An 18,281-nucleotide genomic window follows, 5' to 3' on the forward strand; every position below is an offset into this window, starting at 1 on the left:
GCAAACTCGCTGCAACTTCGTTCGCAATTCATCACAACAACCCAAACAGAAAAAATATTTTTGCCCTACGTTCAGCTATACGTTGGAGCTATTCTGATAGTTAATATTTTGTTATGTAATGTTTTTAAATCTGTGGTTTTGTTCTGTGTTTTTTTTAGGGGTTTTGGTCAAGTAGCGAGTTTTGAGGTTATGTCTCACTCGAATATGCTAAAAGGTAATTCGCAGAGCGTTTCGACCGCTTTATTAGCGACTGACCGATCATTACAATCCGTAAATTTCCTTGAGGAAGTAATCATTTCCAAAATCAATAATTCATAAAATTGATATTACTACAGTATAGAGTAATTAATGTAAAGTCATATAGTAAAACTCATTCTTGACTTTGTTAAAATATGAAAAATTGTAATGACAGCGCGACCACAGCGGTCGAAACGCTCTGCGAACCATATACCATATAGCGACTAACCTTACTTAACCACGCAACACAGACTGGAGAATTAGAACCTGTTAACGCGTCAAAATAACGAAATTAAGTATGGTACTGAATATAATATATAATATGGAAACTATATATACTAACTCGGTTGAATATTCGGTTTTTCAAGAGTGCTAATAATTATTCGGCAACACTATTCGGCGCGTTTATAAAAACTACCATTATTAAAAATAGTACTTTTTGTGTTTTTATACAACAATATGGCAACACAAATTGTGCCTCGCTGTCAGTCAGCTGTGAACTGTGAGTCACTTCGGTGTAGGTTTTTTTAGCTTTATTTTATCTTTATATCGATTTAAAAGTCCCTTTTACATAAAATGTTTACAGTGTTATCGTGTGTTTTATATTTATAAGTGTCAATTGGATTATATACTGCGGTAGATGATAAATTACCGAGTAAACATGGGATTTGTATGTCGTATATATTTCCTAGTGTTATTCTGTGTATTTGTTGATAAAACTGTGTCTCGATCCATCGAAGATGATGAGGAGCCTTTCCTCTTGAGGCCCAAGTATACTACCGATGAGGAAATATCGCCGATGCTCCACGATTTGGAGAAAACATACCCGGAACTCGCTCGGGTGTATTCTATTGGGAAATCGGTGCACGGACGTGAACTGTTGGTGTTGGAGATTACCAAGGATGTCCAAAGCAGACATCCAGGAAGACCAGCCTTCAAGTATGTTGCTAACATGCACGGTGATGAGTCTGTAGGCCGTCAGTTGGTGGTATATTTGGCTGTGTATTTGTTATTGAACTACGGGAAAGATGACCGTGTGACCAGACTTGTGAATACAACGGAAATACATTTAATGCCGTCCTTGAATCCTGACGGCTTTGCGAGTAGTAAGGTAAGTTTCGTTCATTTATATTAATTACACTTGTGGGTAAATAAATAAAGGCTTAGAAATCAATTTAATCTATACCTACATCTGTAATGTCGTTTATATTATGTTATAAATTATTAAATAAATAATAATTAGGAAGTACAACAAACAGTGCATCAAGGTAGGCACTCAAATTCATTGCAAATTTGCTGCTATTACTGCAGCATAAAGATCTATGCTATGAACAATGTAATATGTGGTCGGCTGTACTTATTGAGGCTTTTACACCTACAGGTCAAAAGTGACTATATTCAAAACATTTTTTTACATAAACAGATAATAACTTTTTATTCTGTTTATTGATCATAACTAGATAATTTGACTGCATTTCCTATGACATCACTTTTACACTTCTTCATTAATAAACATCCATTGTTGTTCTATTAAATATTTGTATTTTTTAACCCCTGACACAAAAAGATGAGTTTAATGTGTCTGTCTGTGTCATCGTAGCTCTCAAACAGATGAACCAATTCTCGTTTAGTTTTGTGTCATAGATAATTTTATCCCGAGCGTTCTTAGTCATTATTCATGAAAATCATTCAACAGTTGTAGCAAAATAAATATTGAAAGTCATACACTCATGTTGCAATGTATCTACCTAATGTTTTCGAAAATATTGTGAATACATAAATAATTATTAATTAAAAAAACACAGACTACAGTGTGTGTTTTGGACAAATGCGCTTACAGTTCAAATGGTACCACTTCACGGTTCAAGTTTATATTTCAGAACACAATTATTACATAGTCAGGTTCGCTAGCTCTTTATGGTTATATCTTGTGGTTATACCTTTGTGTTCTTGTATACATATCTACTAATTATTATTATATTATATAGATTGTTCGGCTAAAACTAGAAAACTAAGGTCATTATTATATGTAGCCATTGTAATTTGTGATGCTTGTTAAAAGATATATGTCTTAGATAGTTATTTTATGAACAACTAAAAATAGGCTTTTTACAAAAATGACCTAGTTTACACAAGCTTTTATTGTTGTGAGAGAGATCTCATTGCATTCAATGTGTGACAAAAGAAATCATGTCCGTGTGCAGTATACCGTGGAGGAGTTCCCAAGTCTTGAGCCGTTCCTGGGTGCACCATCAGGTTATGCTTTTGTATCCTGTCTTGTATCTGAGCGCAAACCCGCTTGCTTCCCAGACTATATGGGTTGAAACCCAGTTTCTTAGCGAAAAATAAAAATCTTATGCCACACTTATGAATTTATATATAATTCAGTGTGACAAATAATAAATATTTTGTTATGTTTCTTTCTTTCTTTCGGCTGTAATTTTACGACCGGTCTGTCTGGGGTGTCCCTTTGTCGTGCGTAATAAAGCATTTAACTATTAATTTAATGATCACGAGCCAGAACTGGTGCGCGTGACCGGCTCTACTAGTTACTTTCACTAGTGCCACGAGAATTCACGACAATGTCATTCCGGCTATAGAAACGAACGCAAACTTTAGCGGTTTCTACATACATTGCTGGTCTTTCCTTGTAGTAAATAAAAGCTCTCGTACAAACCGCGCAGTGTACGTTTGTTCAAGTTCGTCTTCCTCTTTCCTCGGCTTCTAATTTGCTTTTCTACTAAGTATTTTTATATCTGTACTATTATTATATAGAGGTAAGCGTTTGCGAATTTGTATGTTTGAGCCGGGTAATCTCCAAAACTACCGAACTGATTTCAAAAATTCTTTCACCATTAGAAAGGTATATTATTCAAGATTGCTATAGGCTATATTTTATCTCAAAATTCCCACGGGAGCGAAGCCTGGAGAGTACCTATTTGATCAATACTATATCCCACCTGCGACTGATGATTTCATGGATTATGTAAATTTACTTCATTACACACATTAATTCCGGCCAGTTTTGCGTGTCAAACACAATATAACTTTACAGTGAGTGCACGCCTTTTGTGTCGCCTCTAGTTGATCTATTGTTATGCCGGCAAAACATTACAAATCGTGTTTGAAAGCAAGGATTTGAAAATAGTATATTTAATATTTAGGCTAGCCGTCAGAGTATCGGTGTAGTTCATTCGATTCCATCGAAATGAAAGCGCAAAACTCACACCACCTATGCATAACCTTAAAGACACTAATCTACTTCTTGAAAGGCCGGTAACGCTTCTATACGCGCTACCGCTGCCGGGAAACATGTATTACCAGGGATAGCCCTGGTAATCACTTACCATCAGGCGAACGCTTGCTCTTTTGCCACCCTTTTCGACCTCCGTTGTATGTAGAGGTCGCATCAGCTATCTCTGGAGGTTCGATTCACCACAGCACAGACAAATATGTGTACAATATGTTAACACAAATATTTTGTCTGCAGTTCTGGGTGCGTTGTGCCCGTTTCTGTGTTTGTCTTAGCTCAGCGCTTAGTGTGGCCATTGAGTGTTGTCCATTTATTGAATAAAAATAATTTTAAGAATAAATTAATTGCAATGTTTTTGTTTACAAACTGGCACCGGGGTGTCCGGCCGTGCCAGTCATGTTTATGCAATTTAACAAATATTTTTGTTTCGTTAATCCCATTTTATATCCATACTTCCCTTAGTCTTAGTATAATATTGTAGATGGAAAATTCTGTCTGCTACTTGCTTGCTTGCTTGTCTTGCTTTTACGTCTACACCGAAGGACCTATTTTTATGAAAGGTAACGATGTACCTAGCTAAAGATTCGAAGTCAAACATAGGGTACCTACTTACTTATTTTTTCAAAAATCAACCCCTTAGGGTTGCAGACCCTATAGAAGTTTGTATGAAATTGAAAGTTGTATCACGTAAGATTTTTCTTTACTTCGTGCGGAGTCACGAGCAACACCTGTATTTGTCTAGTCCTATCCTATACTTAGATTTTAAACATGAATTATTTCTCGTTGAGGTACTTATGCTACTCTTGTCGAAAGCAGCTAATCAACTATAAAATTGATTACCAATTTCTTGATTAGTTTACTGATGTATATGCATGCATGCGAGTCGCTGTAAAACATAAAAATATATAGTATATATTTTTTTAGTATGTACATACAATTGTAAATTGACAAACCACTTTGTTGACGTTTTCAATAACTTTTATAAACAAATCCATACAAATTAAACGATTTTCATGAAATTTGGAATAAGTATAGTCATTGATCCGAGGTCTAACGTAGGCGGAGTTTCGGGCAACGGCTTAATAAATGTAGAACATTGAAAATTATTGGTGGATAATACACAAATAATGCATGTCAATCGCATCAAATATCAAAAAGTTATCTATCTCGGCTTAAATACTAGGCTATTGACACTAAATAGAAAAAGGACTCGTTTAAATTGATTTGACTTCATGGTTTGGGATCGAAAGAAATATATAATATGTGCCAGCTGTTTATCCTCTATTCCCGCGCAGATAATGGTCAATCATGGTCTAGCCACATGTCACTATAATCTCAATTCCACCAGAAGCCTAACAAACATCTCTCTATCTAAAGATAATAAATCTATCTAAAGATATAAATAGGAATATTCCTATTTCCATACTGTACCTGCGCCTGTAAACATAAGTCATCGACGCTGCACTTTGTTTGACCTCACTGTAGATAACGTGTTTGCTAGTGCATTTCATATGCACTGTAATGACATCGTATTATAATATAGGGCATGTTATATGGTATAATCTGTTAAAATATTTTCTTAATTTTCACTAAGAAATGTGAGAAATTAATAACAATGTGAGTTGGCTCTATTAGGAAGTAATCGCCATGTTGACCTTGCTCCGTTACGGAAGTCCCAGTTATATTTGAAGCTGTTAAAATCCACCTATTTTCATCGGACCCGCGTTGTGAGTCTTAGATCATCCTCCTTATCTATCCACGAGGAAGGCTGCGGCCCAAACAGTTGGGACTTTAAAACGTAACCTTACGTAAACCGACAAGTTACGTAGGCAACAGTTTACATGCTATTCCCGTCCTGGCCTGGCAGAAGTGGCCTTAACCCATAGATAAAAGAAAAATATTATTTTGTTTTATTTATGCGCAAACCCAAATGTGGTCAAAGAAGATTTGGGTGCCATGGTCTGACTACCAAATATTTACAATTATAAGGAACGCGTTGCTCAGGATGCCGAAGAATTGGAGAAGGAAAAGTAGTAAAACCTGTGCTCTGACGGTCAACGACGGAGAATGCAACCGAATAAACGCTCACATGAAAGAGAGAGTAACATTTGTTACTTATTCATCCAGATCGGCTGCGAATCGCTCCAAGACTACGTGGGTCGGAACAATGCCAACTTGAAAGATCTGAACCGCGACTTCCCGGATCAGTTCGAGGAGCACCACGCGGACACAGAGGAGTACAAGTTCGCGGGCCGTCAGCCGGAGACCCAGGCGCTGATGCGGTGGCTGGCGAGGAAACAGTTCGTGCTGTCTGGCAACTTGCATGGAGGAGCTCTGGTCGCCTCCTACCCTTACGATGACTCCAAGTTAGTCATTATTTTTTTTGTCTCTAGGCTTTATGTCCCTTTGCCAATTGCCCTTTGGGCAAATAGATTTTTTCTTCTACTCATATCTCCATTAATATTCCTGGTCGCATAGATGAATCTATCGATAGGCTTATAATTTTAAAGATTCGTCTGTGATTTTATAATCGAACTTACGTCAACCTTCCTTGGGAATGCTATTGCTGACTATCAGCTGTCAAGGCTATGTGACCCTGACACCTCAAGAGCGAAACCACTTTATACTCAACAAAAACATAAGATAACTGAAAAAGAAAATAATTTAAATTAAATTTGACTTACGTGTCCAGTATAATAATGCTTTTAGGGTAATGTTGGGATTGGCCTGGCCTTGCAGTGCCTCAGAAATCTTTGCGGAGGCGCACACGGATGCTTTTTCAGTTATTATCCGAGAGCGGCGTGCCTCCATGATGGCACGGCTACGTGGCAGTCCCAACAGTACCCTGAAAGCATTAAATGACCGATGGGTTTAGTTTTGTTTGCGGCTTCATGCTGTGTATGTATAGCGTATATATATAAAAATACTAACACTAGTACAAGTTAATATTGTTACTAACATCATATGGTCTCGGTCTGAAGTAAATATATTGAATTTCAGAAGTGGGAGAGACTGCTGCGTACCGAGTCTGTCACCGGACGACGCGGTTTTCAAGCACCTCGCGAGCACCTACGCGAACAAACACAAGGAAATGGCTCGAGGGGACGCGTGTCCGCCCGAGAACTTTACTGGGGGCATCACCAACGGCGCTGAGTGGTACGCTGTTAATGGTAAGGAATTATGCAGGGTCCACAAATGTATATGGTGTGTAAACACAAGGATATGCCTAGAGGGGACGCGATTTACTTAGTATGATATACATCACTTATTGACGTCAAAAATTTACTTAAAACTAAGACTACCGCCGACTTCCAAAGCGCAGGTCAAGTAGAAGCGTCTTCTGCAAAGACGTCAGAGTGAAAATGAATATTCCTGGATAGACAGGGGCGTGAGTTCTATTCCCGCTCGATTCCAGAATTTTAACATGTCATTATTATTTTCAAAAATTAACATAAATATTGTCAGGCGGCATGCAAGACTACAACTACATCCACTCGAACTGTTTCGAAGTGACTTTCGAGCTGTCCTGCTGCAAATATCCCGCGCCCGAGGAGTTGCCGAAGTTCTGGAAGGTCAACAAAGAGCCCCTCCTCGCTTACATGGAGCAAACGCATATAGGTGTCACTGGTTTCGTCACCGATGTCAACGGAAACCCCTTGGAGGTCAGTTTTCGAAAGTGGTTCTTATATTTTGGTTACGAATAAGTTATTTTTACTATTATGTCATTTTTTACTCAAGTTTTTATATTTGTGATGATATCAAATAGTGTCCTGATTACAATCTAAATTCAAAGAAAAAAATGAAAAAGTCTTTACTGCAGTCAGAGAGATCTTGTGCCATTCAACACGTCAAATATATCTTGTCCGTAAAGTAAACTGTACAGGAGTTACCTCATTGGGAGCTGATCAGCATCAGTTCATTTATGTCATAATATTGCATTGTCATAAATTTTACAAGAAAGTAAAGAAAACGGATTTCTAACGAACTGAATAGAATGATGACAACATTGGTTGATGAACACCCAATGTTGACAGCCAACTTTTTTTCTTCACTTTCTTAACAGTAAACGTGTATACAAAATTTCAAATTGATCGATTGAAGATATTTACTTCAAGATTGAGTGGCAAGATTCCATCCGAACATTGTTGCTCATACATGTATACATAGCAAGATATACAATCCTATCCTAACTTATATTATAAATGCGAAAGCAAGTTTGTTTGTTATCTGTCGCTATCTACTCAACAAATCTTCTTGAAATTTTGATACATGTAGTTTGAAGTATGGAGAAGGTCATAGGGTAGTAGTTTATGAAATAGCCTATCAGCTGCTATTATTACAAGTCAATGTCTATTTGATTTATATACCTATTTATCTGTAAACGAATATAGTTCTATTATTTCAGCACGTCAAAATAAAATTGCGGGAAATTAGCCACAATGTAGTGACGACTGACCTCGGCGAATACTGGCGATTATTGGTGCCGGGCGTCTACCACGCGACTGCTGTGCTCGATGGGTAATATTTTTATAAATGTAGCATCCTATATTGTCTCTCTCTGTCTCAACTAATTGTAAATAAAGATTCGACTGTAATTTTGCGGCTATTCTCAATACTCTTACCGATTTGTTTTACTACTGAAATTTAGACTTTATATCTGTCAAATTAAATGGCCGCATAACGTCTATCCTTTTTGAGAACGCTGTTTTTTACTATCAACTGTCAAAAGTTATTATCCCGTAGTCGCCTCGTAGGGTGGTCCTGTACGACTTATTTCATTAGGAAAGTTAAATGAAATTAAAAAAAGATTTACTTTAGTAACTGTCAACAGTAGTTGACACATATATTTCTCCCTTTAGTTTGTATGTAAACTCTTTATTGCATAAAAAAACACATAAAAAAATTAAGCAGTACAAAAGATACGTGTACAAAGGCGGACTTATCCCAGAATGGGATTTATTCAAAGGAAACAATTTAAAGCAAAAAAAATAAGAGCTTAGTTTATCTTTAGTCTAGACGCCGACTAAAGCAGACTTTTATTCCTATGTCTAAATGGGAACAAGAACTGGCAAAAACAGAAGGACAAATCATAGAAGAATTGACAGGCGAAAACGCAAAAGAAGAACTAGGCGCGGAACCTACACTAGAAGAAATCGAAGAAATAATAAAAAAAATGCGCAATAAAACAGCCCCGGGAATAGACCAAGTTGTAACAGAATTATACAAAGCCAACCCAGAAGAGCTAAATTTAGAAATTTTAAACCACATTCGAACTGCATGGAATAAAAACATACTGCCATCCTCATGGACTCAGTCGTTTCAAGTGCCACTCCCTAAAAAAACTAACCCGAAACAGGTAAATGACTACAGACGTATATCAATATGTAGTACGGGATACAGAATTTATGCAAACTTTTTACTAAAACGACTGGACGAAACAATTGAAACACTAGGCAACTACCAAGCCGCCTTTCTAAGTAATCGCTCCACGGATGACCACATGTTCACCTTACGTCGAATATTGGATGAAGAATGGAAAGCGGGTGAAAAATCTTTTGTTCTTTCGATCGACATAGAAGCAGCATTTGACACCGTGGATCACTCAGCCCTCAGAGATATAATCGCATCTAGAACAAATAAATCCATGACAAATCGAATCATAAAAGCCACTTTGAATGAATCTACATGCATTAAATGGTTCGGACAACAAACAAAATGGATAAAAAAAGGTAAGGGTGTCAAACAAGGCTGTCCCATATCACCAAGACTCTGAACAATAGTTATGGACGACGTCTTCAAAACACTAGCAGAAGAACTACCTTATATAAAACTAAATCAAGATGACAAAATTCAACTCCCAATTATTCTAGCCTTCGCGGACGACGTAATCATAATATCAAACGATATTCAACAATTAAACGAAATTTTCGTAAAGGCCACAAGTCTATTAAAGTCAGTAGGTCTTACAGTAAACGATACAAAAACGAAATTACTAGTTCGCGACCCACTAAACATAAATAACAGGAACTTTTTTGTACTGGGAGAAACTACTTTATCTCCCGTTAAAGAAATTAGGTATCTAGGGACCTACATCTCATCTGTACTGAACAGGAATGGTACAGTAAATGCCCGCTGCAAACAAGCGATCAAAAATTCGAAGACTCTACAAAAATTTATTTAAGAGTTCCCGCATGCAAGGGAAAACAATAAAACTTCTTTACAAAATGGTGATAGAACCAACTATGACCTACGGCCTCAAATGCGCAGCACTAACAAAAGCGAATCGCTCAAAACTTAGAAGATACGAAAGAATGATTTTACGCGACATGCTAGACAATGCAGGCCCCGCACATATGTACAGCAAGATACACGACATTCTGGATGGAAAAACTATTACAAAAAGAATCAAATGCCTTCGAATGTGTTACTATGGACACATACTACGACGCAGAGACCCACATCTACTACACGCTGCATACAAACATGAAGCAAAAAATCGTAAAATAGGTCGACCTATTTATACCTGGAAAAATTCCCTACAACAGGACATGGAATACTATAAGAAAAGCCCTTCAGAGTGGATAGAGCTCGCAACAGACAAGAAAGAACTCATTTCAGCGGCTAGAGAAATATACAAAATGGACGAAACGGACAGCGAAATAGAAAACGACGAAACCATCACCAACACACACAACGAAGTCAGCGAGGAAAACGAAACACACCAACGCTCTCCTCCATCGAATAACCCGTCCTCCTAAATTCCAATATTGGCTACAGGCTGCATAGTCGGTTGATTGTGGTCGACCGGTTGCGGCTAGTCGACCGTCCTCTCCCATCCCAGAGCGTGTCACTCCTTATAAAACCGTGCCCCCTGGTGTGGGGTCGTGGGTCTGGGCTTGTGCGACGCCACCGCTTCCACCCAGCAAGGTAGCGGTCGCTGGGAGGCCAGCTAGGGAACGTCCTCTGATACCTCGTATTGACAGCAAAAATAAGCGAGCTCGACGCTGTTTTGTTGGCAAGGTGAAGCAAGTAGACGAAGGACGTATATTCCAGCGAACGTGACTTTGATGGATGGAAGCAGCGTCGCATAGGTACGGCCAACGGCCTGTATTCGGTTCGTCCGTTTCAGCTTCGAGCTGGCTGGGTGTGGTGCATATGTTCATGTTCATGTTCAAAAAAATAAGAGCTTAGTTTATCTTTAGTCAAATTGGAAAAAAAAAAACAACTTTTTCCAGCTACGACCAGCCTGATTGGGTGCAAGTGACAGTGCCAGCCAATCAGACGGCGCCGCTGTCGGTCAATTTCACGCTACAGCCCCACTCACGAAACACGGAGGTCCCCGAAGAAATACCCGGTAAGATGTTCACCTGGTACTACAAGTCGTCTGCGGGCGGCCTTAAACATATATGGGGCTTGGTCATTAATGTATTATTGCTATGGGTTGTGAAAGCATAATATTTTGATTAACTTTCGCTCATTAAATTCATTCATACTTCCATATATATATGTATGTAGATACAATCTTATTATTAATATTGTAAATTTAAACGGATTGATTTTGATCAAATTTGACACAGAATCAGACTAGATTTTCAGGAACGGAAAAATAAGACACATTATGATTTGTTACACATGTCACACACGCTTTTTAATTTATTTTTGAAAATAATAATGAGATGAAAAAATTCTGGAATCGAGCGGGAATTGAACCCGCGCCCCTGTCTATCCGGGACAGTGCTCTTGACGACTGAGCTATCGAGAGCATGCCAGTTCGGCTGAATTAATTCATCTCTTTACGTCTTACGCGAGAGATAAGAGTTATATTTCTAGGGCCTAATCTAATGGATATCTGTTGTAAACGGTTGTGGATTATATTGCACATGTAACTAATTATATAGCTCGTCTATTGATAACACATTACTATGGTCTGTATATCGGGAAAACTATAGAGAAATGGTAAAGATAAAAATATTCCATTAAAAAAAGGCGGCAAGCAATTACGGACAAAAGATATTGGTTATGTTCTGTCCCGCTTCTGTTTGTGTATTTCTAACACGCGTTTCTCTTTCTTGTTGTGAAATGGTTGATATGATGATGTCTATGGTTTTCTTTGTCTACGTTATGAGCTATATAGTTTTAAACGTTTGTCAATTACACACCGGTTTTAAATATAGGAATACTGGCCTTTGGTTACTAACTGTTCTATGGAAATAGGTGATGGAAATCTAAATATATAACCCTACCGGCCCATCCCGGCTTCGCTCGGATAAAAACATAATAAATGATACTCCTAAACCTTCCTCAGGAATCACTCTATCTATTAGTGAAAACCGCATGAAAATCCATGCATCAGTTTTTGAGTTTATCGCGAACAGACAGACGCGGCATAGGACTTTTAAAATATGTAATTGGTTATCGGTTACCACGTGGTCGGTCCATAATATTGATCGAATGCTGCTATCTCTTTCGCGCTATGACAATCTTTTACTGTGCGAAAGGGAAACGCGACAGTTCGCAGCTGTTATAGTAATTTTAAATCGATGAGAAGACGATATTATGTTTTATATAATATATATATATAAATAGGGTTGGTTGCTTAGTACTAAAAATACTAATTAAGTTATGCCAATAACGACTTAACTAAAATACTTAATGCTTTTGTCAAAATTGCTTTTTTGTATTTTAACCCTTCAAGCTCGGAGATAGGAAGGACAATCGAATAACAATAGGATCGCTGCCGATCGGGCCGTGCGAGAACTGAGGGGTTAATAACAACGCGTGTGAAATGGAGGGGATAAAGTAGGAAAGCGGACCCTGGGCTCCGATGCTCTATGGCGGTGGATGAAACCGAGAATACGTTTTCTCGGTTTAAATAAAAAAAATATATTATTATAATCTAGGTTAAAATACTGTGCTAAAACGCAACAAGTAATAAAGATATCTTAGCACTATAATATTGGTATGTGTGTCACTATAGCTGTGTGATATGGAATAGACTAAATGTACACGTTAAAGTCATTTCGGCAATATTCAATAGCGTAGAATAACGCATCTTACCGCCAGCTAAAACCGGTTGGAATGAAATTATTGATCTAATAACGACCTTATTGCTATTAAATAAGATTTTAAATCAAATGCAACATGGCCTATGCTATCTTGTAATATTTGTAAGACAGAAGTTGTTTCTTAATATTGACGACGGATTTGGCGCGCTTCCATTGGCTGATATAGATAAGTCACATTATATCGTATAAGTAATATTTTTTCATTTCTGCGCAGAATTGGTATACAAAGTTATCATACAAAGTTATAATAAATGCGAAAATTTTTGAGTATGTATGTATGTTAATTACTCTTTCACGCAAAATCGACAGGGCGGATTTCTATGAAATTTCGTACACGGGTAGAATATGGCCTGGAATAACACATTGGGTACTTTTTGTCCCGAAATTCCCACGGGAGCGAAACCCCAGGGCACGGCTAGTATTTAAATATGTTTATTTGGTTTAACATGGTCCCTATATGGAGTTGGTCTAATAATTTATAAAAAATAATCTCATAATTAGCTTGTAACTACATTTTAATTACAAAAAGGATGCTTGTTTCGCTGCCATATCATTGTTGTAACTAATAAAATTGATAGGCCTGTATTTCTATTTAAACTGAAATCACCAAGCTTACTTCTTACTGTACGGTCTCACCGCTCCGTTGCGTCGACGCAGAACGTTGCCGATCCGTCGTTTTACATTGCTTTGACATTGTTGTACATCAGTTGTGCCATACAATACCGTCTTGATACGTAGATGGAGCGTTGTGCGACGGAGCTGTGAGACCTCGCCCTGCGCCTGCGCATAAATATTTTTTCTCAATGTTGATAATAGAGAATATTGACTTCGAGGTCTTTTAAAATATTTAATGATTAGTATTATCATAGCGGTGGTTCAAAGTTATTAATTATCAAAGATTTTAGATATAAAATAATAAAGTATCTATTTGTATAAATGTTAGTCTTATATGAGTTTCTGCGTAGGTCTAAATAATTATATATATATCGCGTGCCAAATTAATTTATTTTCACTTGAAATTATGTACATAAAAGTAATAATATGTTATATAATAATTAGTAAAAATTTCATTAAATTATAAACAATTTATGTAATTAATTAGGTTAAGTATTCGAGTGGAAATTATAACAGGGGTATATCCTGATTTTGATTGTAAGTATGATCACTGCCTTTAATTTTATTTATACTAATTTGTAACAAATAAGTCTAACTAGCCTATATTTTTTTTATTCATTGGGCAGTTCTTTTTTCGACAACCACTTAACCAATCAATGAGTCAGACAAGGGACGGCTCTAACCCATGTGCAATCGATATCTTGGCGCCCCCTTGCATCAAAATGCGCGGTCGAAATAGAAGACATACCTAAACGTTATCCCGTTATTCATAAAAAAGATTACACACTTCATGCTAAAGTAAGTTTTGTCTCTTTCTGTCTATATATTACGAAGTGCAATAATGACAAAAGATGTTCTAATTTAGTATGTGTTTGTCTTTTGATGAATAAAGGGACTAGGCGCTCCTTAACTCCCAGCGCCCGGGTGCATCGTACACTCTGCACTATAGGTAAGGCCGCCCCAGAGTCAAACACAGCTTTGTGATTGGACGATAAGACGTCAAAAAAATAGCAATATGTTTTATTATTAATGAAAATTTAGTGGCTGTGATATTATTTATGAAAATAGTTGTATGTAGATTTGAATCATTTTGAGCTATGTGAAATGGGAAGTATTTCTTTTGTGAGACTAACGCACTTTCTCTTCTGTGATATATCAAAAAATCACGCTGTGGATATGGTAATAATTATTCATACTCATTCCAGGTGTTGTGATGGGAAATAAAATAGTATGTATACGAATACAGGAGTTTCATTAGATATTATCGAATACATTTATAAAATATGTTTTTTTTTATTTAATCAAATTGCAACTACTTACTATAATAAAGGATCTAACTGAAAATCGGTGTATTGCTCTTTGAATAATAATATCACTTTAATTGTGGCCTGTTCGAATTGCTGCAATTGCTGCACACTTTTTTGTCCCACAAATTATTATTGTCAATATCTCGAGTTCTAAGAAACGTATCGCGAAGTAACATATACCAGATTTTAAGTTAGACCATCCCCTATACAACCGCATCCAATGTCATCTAGTAGATTTTGCGTGATGCGCGATCAAATATAGACAGAAAGACAGGCACACCGACCAAAATTCTAAAAAAATAGCTTTAGGTTTTATTAGTCCTATATACATCACCCGTAATTATTTTTCATGAATATCTCCTATATATACAGACATAGCCTACATACAGTTTTATAATATGTATGTGTTTATTTGTTGCATTTTGAAATAAACATAAATATGTTTAAATGTTGAAAATTATAGAAATCTATAATATTCAAAATTGAAACTGATTTACAAATGAATTTAATTGAAACATATATTTTATGAATGTATTCAAACGTTGACCATTTCTACCTCTAACTTTTTTTGTTAATTATTTTTTGGTGTTGGCTTTTAATTTACTTTTCTTTTATGCTTTGTTGATTTGCCCTTCTACGACATCCGTTTCTCAAATTACATAACTGTATATATATTAAAATCACACACTTCCAACTGTAGTTTATATCAGTTTTTTTTTATTTGTTTTGCTTAGTTTTTCTCAAATTGTGATAATTAAGCACAAAAAGCAGCGTAATTTTGCACATTTTTCTAATATTTGTTAAAAATAACACGTTTTTTTTACTAATTTCCAATATTAAAAACATGAGTAGTAGTTGTAATTAAGTAGCATTATAAAAAAATGACATACAGTTAAGTTAGTATATCACGACGTGACTGTATGTCATTTTTTTATAATGATACTTAATTACAACTACTACTCATGGTTTTAATATTGGAAATATTATATATATATATAATAAGTTTGGTAATTAATTTTTAATACAAATATAGGTTCATTGCAATTCCCAAGTAAAGTAAAAAATTTAACATATACATATATATATAATAAGTTTGGTAATTAATTTTTAATACAAATATGGGTTCATTGCAATTCCCAAGTAAAGTAAAAATTTTAACGATCAATGAAAAACGTAATTCTTAAAATCTGCCATTTTATTTGTAAATAAAAAATCAGGTATACATGCCACACATTACGTAAATGATGCAATACAGAGTTGATCTAGCACATGCCACAACTTCAATAATAAAAAATATCATAAATCATTAAAAAAAACAATACCGGGGCCAATCTCCAGAGCATAAAAGGACGGCTCGTCACAACGTCGACGGTATTTCAGCGAGCGACTTCGTGCACCACGACTACCCGCGCCTGGAGCGCTTCCTCAGCGACCTCCGCGACCTCTACCCCGCCCTCACCCGGCTGTCCAGCCTCGGCCGCTCCGTGGAGGGCCGGGAACTGTACGTCTTGGAGATCACCCGGGACCCGGGCAAGCATTTACCAGGTCAAAATTACTGCCAATTTTTTATAATAACAAGTTTTTTACTAAAATGTACTTAGATAATTTTTGCCACAAGCTTTTATTGTCTAAGAGATATTATGTGGCATTTAATGCCTGACAAAAACCCATGTCTGCGCTGTAAACTATTGAGGAGTCCCCTCGTTGGGCGCCGATCCTGGGCGCACCATCAGATCATGCTTATCGTAATAATGCATTGTCATGGAAACTGAAGCGACGTGGAAAATTTCAACTATGTAAGGCAACTGGAAGTAAGAGAAATCTAACTTTGCAAGATTTGATTACAAACAGACATAGGGACAGGTGAAACTATACAAAAGCTTGCAATAAGAATGGTGACACGCTGGTGTCCTTAGGCTGTGGGATTTGAAGCGAGCATAGCAATCACAAAATTGGTTGACGTTCGAGTCTTACAATTAAACATGGAATACGGCGCCCTTTGGCTTCGAAGCGTTACAGTCGAGATGGAAATTTATATTTCAAAAGTAAATTGATCCTAAAATGCTAGCCTTTGGAACCATTCACCGCTTTGTGTTTTAAAAGCATTTAAATTTAACATCCATAAATTTCTTTGATTTGTTATGTATCGCTAATTTGCTTTGATTCGCGGAAATGTTACTGTCACCTATCGGCTACTAAAACTATGTATCCTAAAGTCGCCTGGTACGACATCTCAAATACAGAGTGGTGCTATTCAAGGAAGAAAAGATTATACTTATGTGTATGTCTGGTGAATACTCGAGAGTTCGAAACGTCGAATTAAATAACAAGTATTTCCGTGTAAATAATAATATTTATATTATTTCTAATTTGATAAAACGAATGTGAAAAATTGTTAATGAAAACACAGGTCTTGGAAAAGATCTTCTATAAAACAGTAACTAAAGTCGACTTTATGTCGATATTAATCACACGCAGTTGAACCGTATTCTTAATAACTGCTTCTATTTTAATTAAAATTGGTCAATACAGGCAAACCAGAATTCAAATACGTAGCGAACATGCACGGCAACGAAGTAGTGGGGCGGGAGCTACTCCTGCTTCTCGCCAAGTACTTATGTCGGGAGTACACGAGCGGGAACCAGCGGGTGCAGAGGATCCTGAACACCACGAGGGTGCATCTCCTGCCCAGCATGAACCCCGATGGCTATGAGAGGAGCACCGTTGGTACGTTCTCAATGTACTACTGGCTGTTCTAGTTTTCCTGTGAAGGCATTTTCTGTTGAGGTATAAAAATCGAAGATCTGGAACACCTAATGTAGACCCATGATGGTACAGCTAAATTATAGGAAATATAGAAATAACGACTTAACAAAAATTTTTCGGTCTGATGAGCGTTTTCGGTTGGTGTATAAAAATCGAAGATCTGGAACACCTGAAGAAGATTCATTATGGTCCAGCAAAATTATAGGAAATATAGTTTTTCAGTCTGACGAGCATCTCTCATTCAGTCGTATAGGTATCGTTACGCTTTGTCTGTACAATTAAATTTCTCTAATAATTTTGTCTCCTTACCAAAAATTGTTCGACACGCGAACGCTAGCATCACCTAGTTTTTTAATAAATGCTTTTTAATAAAAGTTTTTAAAAAAATCGGTATTTCGTGCTGATCTAGGAGTGTAACAAAACAAAAGATGACCCGGTTTCGTTTCCTGCCCAGATGGTGATAGTCAAACAAGGGCTTAAACCAGAGATGTTTCTTATTTTGCTATAGGCTAGCGTCCTGTTACTATTTATACTGAATTCTACCCATAAAACGAGATCTTCGAGTATCGCAACTCTTAGTTAACCCATAGTGAATAAAAACGTGATAATCTACTATACTTTAACCGCATTGTCTTGGTTATACATACCAGATTTTAATTTTTGGTTACTTATATAGAATGTGGAGGATTCTAACCTGGAACTTTTCGATCACCTAACCACTGGACTACCGCGGCTTCACGTAAATAGTCTAAAACAAAAATGTTGTTACCGGGTTTGCTACTAGTAATTGATTGCTCACCACATAGGGCATATGCCCTTTCTTGAATCGGCATTTATATTGAGCTTAGTGCAACCTATTTTATTACAATAGTGTTTTTTAAACTTTTTAACCCCCGACGCAAAAAGAGGGGTTATAAGTTTAACGTGTCTGTCTGTGTATCTGTGTATATGTCTGTGGCATCGTAGCTCCCAAACGGATGAACCGATTTTCGTTTAGTTTTTTTTTTTGTGTCATAGATAATTTTATCCCGTGTGTTC

At 36.8% G+C, this 18,281-nt stretch overlaps 1 protein-coding gene across 2 annotated transcripts in view; it reads left to right on the plus strand.

The window, feature by feature from the left end:
- The first annotated feature begins 711 nt into the window (after positions 1-711).
- svr (silver) overlaps positions 712-18,281 on the plus strand; it is a 34,912-nt gene continuing 17,342 nt past the window's right edge. The window contains exons 1-8 of one of the 2 annotated variants that reach the window (XM_053760992.2): positions 712-1,348; positions 5,618-5,856; positions 6,491-6,660; positions 6,956-7,152; positions 7,896-8,008; positions 10,726-10,844; positions 15,858-16,022; positions 17,010-17,204. In XM_053760992.2, the coding sequence (XP_053616967.1) occupies positions 878-1,348; positions 5,618-5,856; positions 6,491-6,660; positions 6,956-7,152; positions 7,896-8,008; positions 10,726-10,844; positions 15,858-16,022; positions 17,010-17,204 (1,669 nt within the window). In that variant the 5' untranslated portion in view covers positions 712-877. Of the gene's footprint in view, positions 1,349-5,617; positions 5,857-6,490; positions 6,661-6,955; positions 7,153-7,895; positions 8,009-10,725; positions 10,845-15,815; positions 16,023-17,009; positions 17,205-18,281 lie in introns of both variants that reach the window. The other variant, XM_053760991.2, reaches the window with a different exon arrangement.

Source organism: Plodia interpunctella, chromosome 21 (assembly GCF_027563975.2).
Source record: "Plodia interpunctella isolate USDA-ARS_2022_Savannah chromosome 21, ilPloInte3.2, whole genome shotgun sequence".
Lineage (NCBI taxonomy): Eukaryota > Metazoa > Arthropoda > Insecta > Lepidoptera > Pyralidae > Plodia > Plodia interpunctella.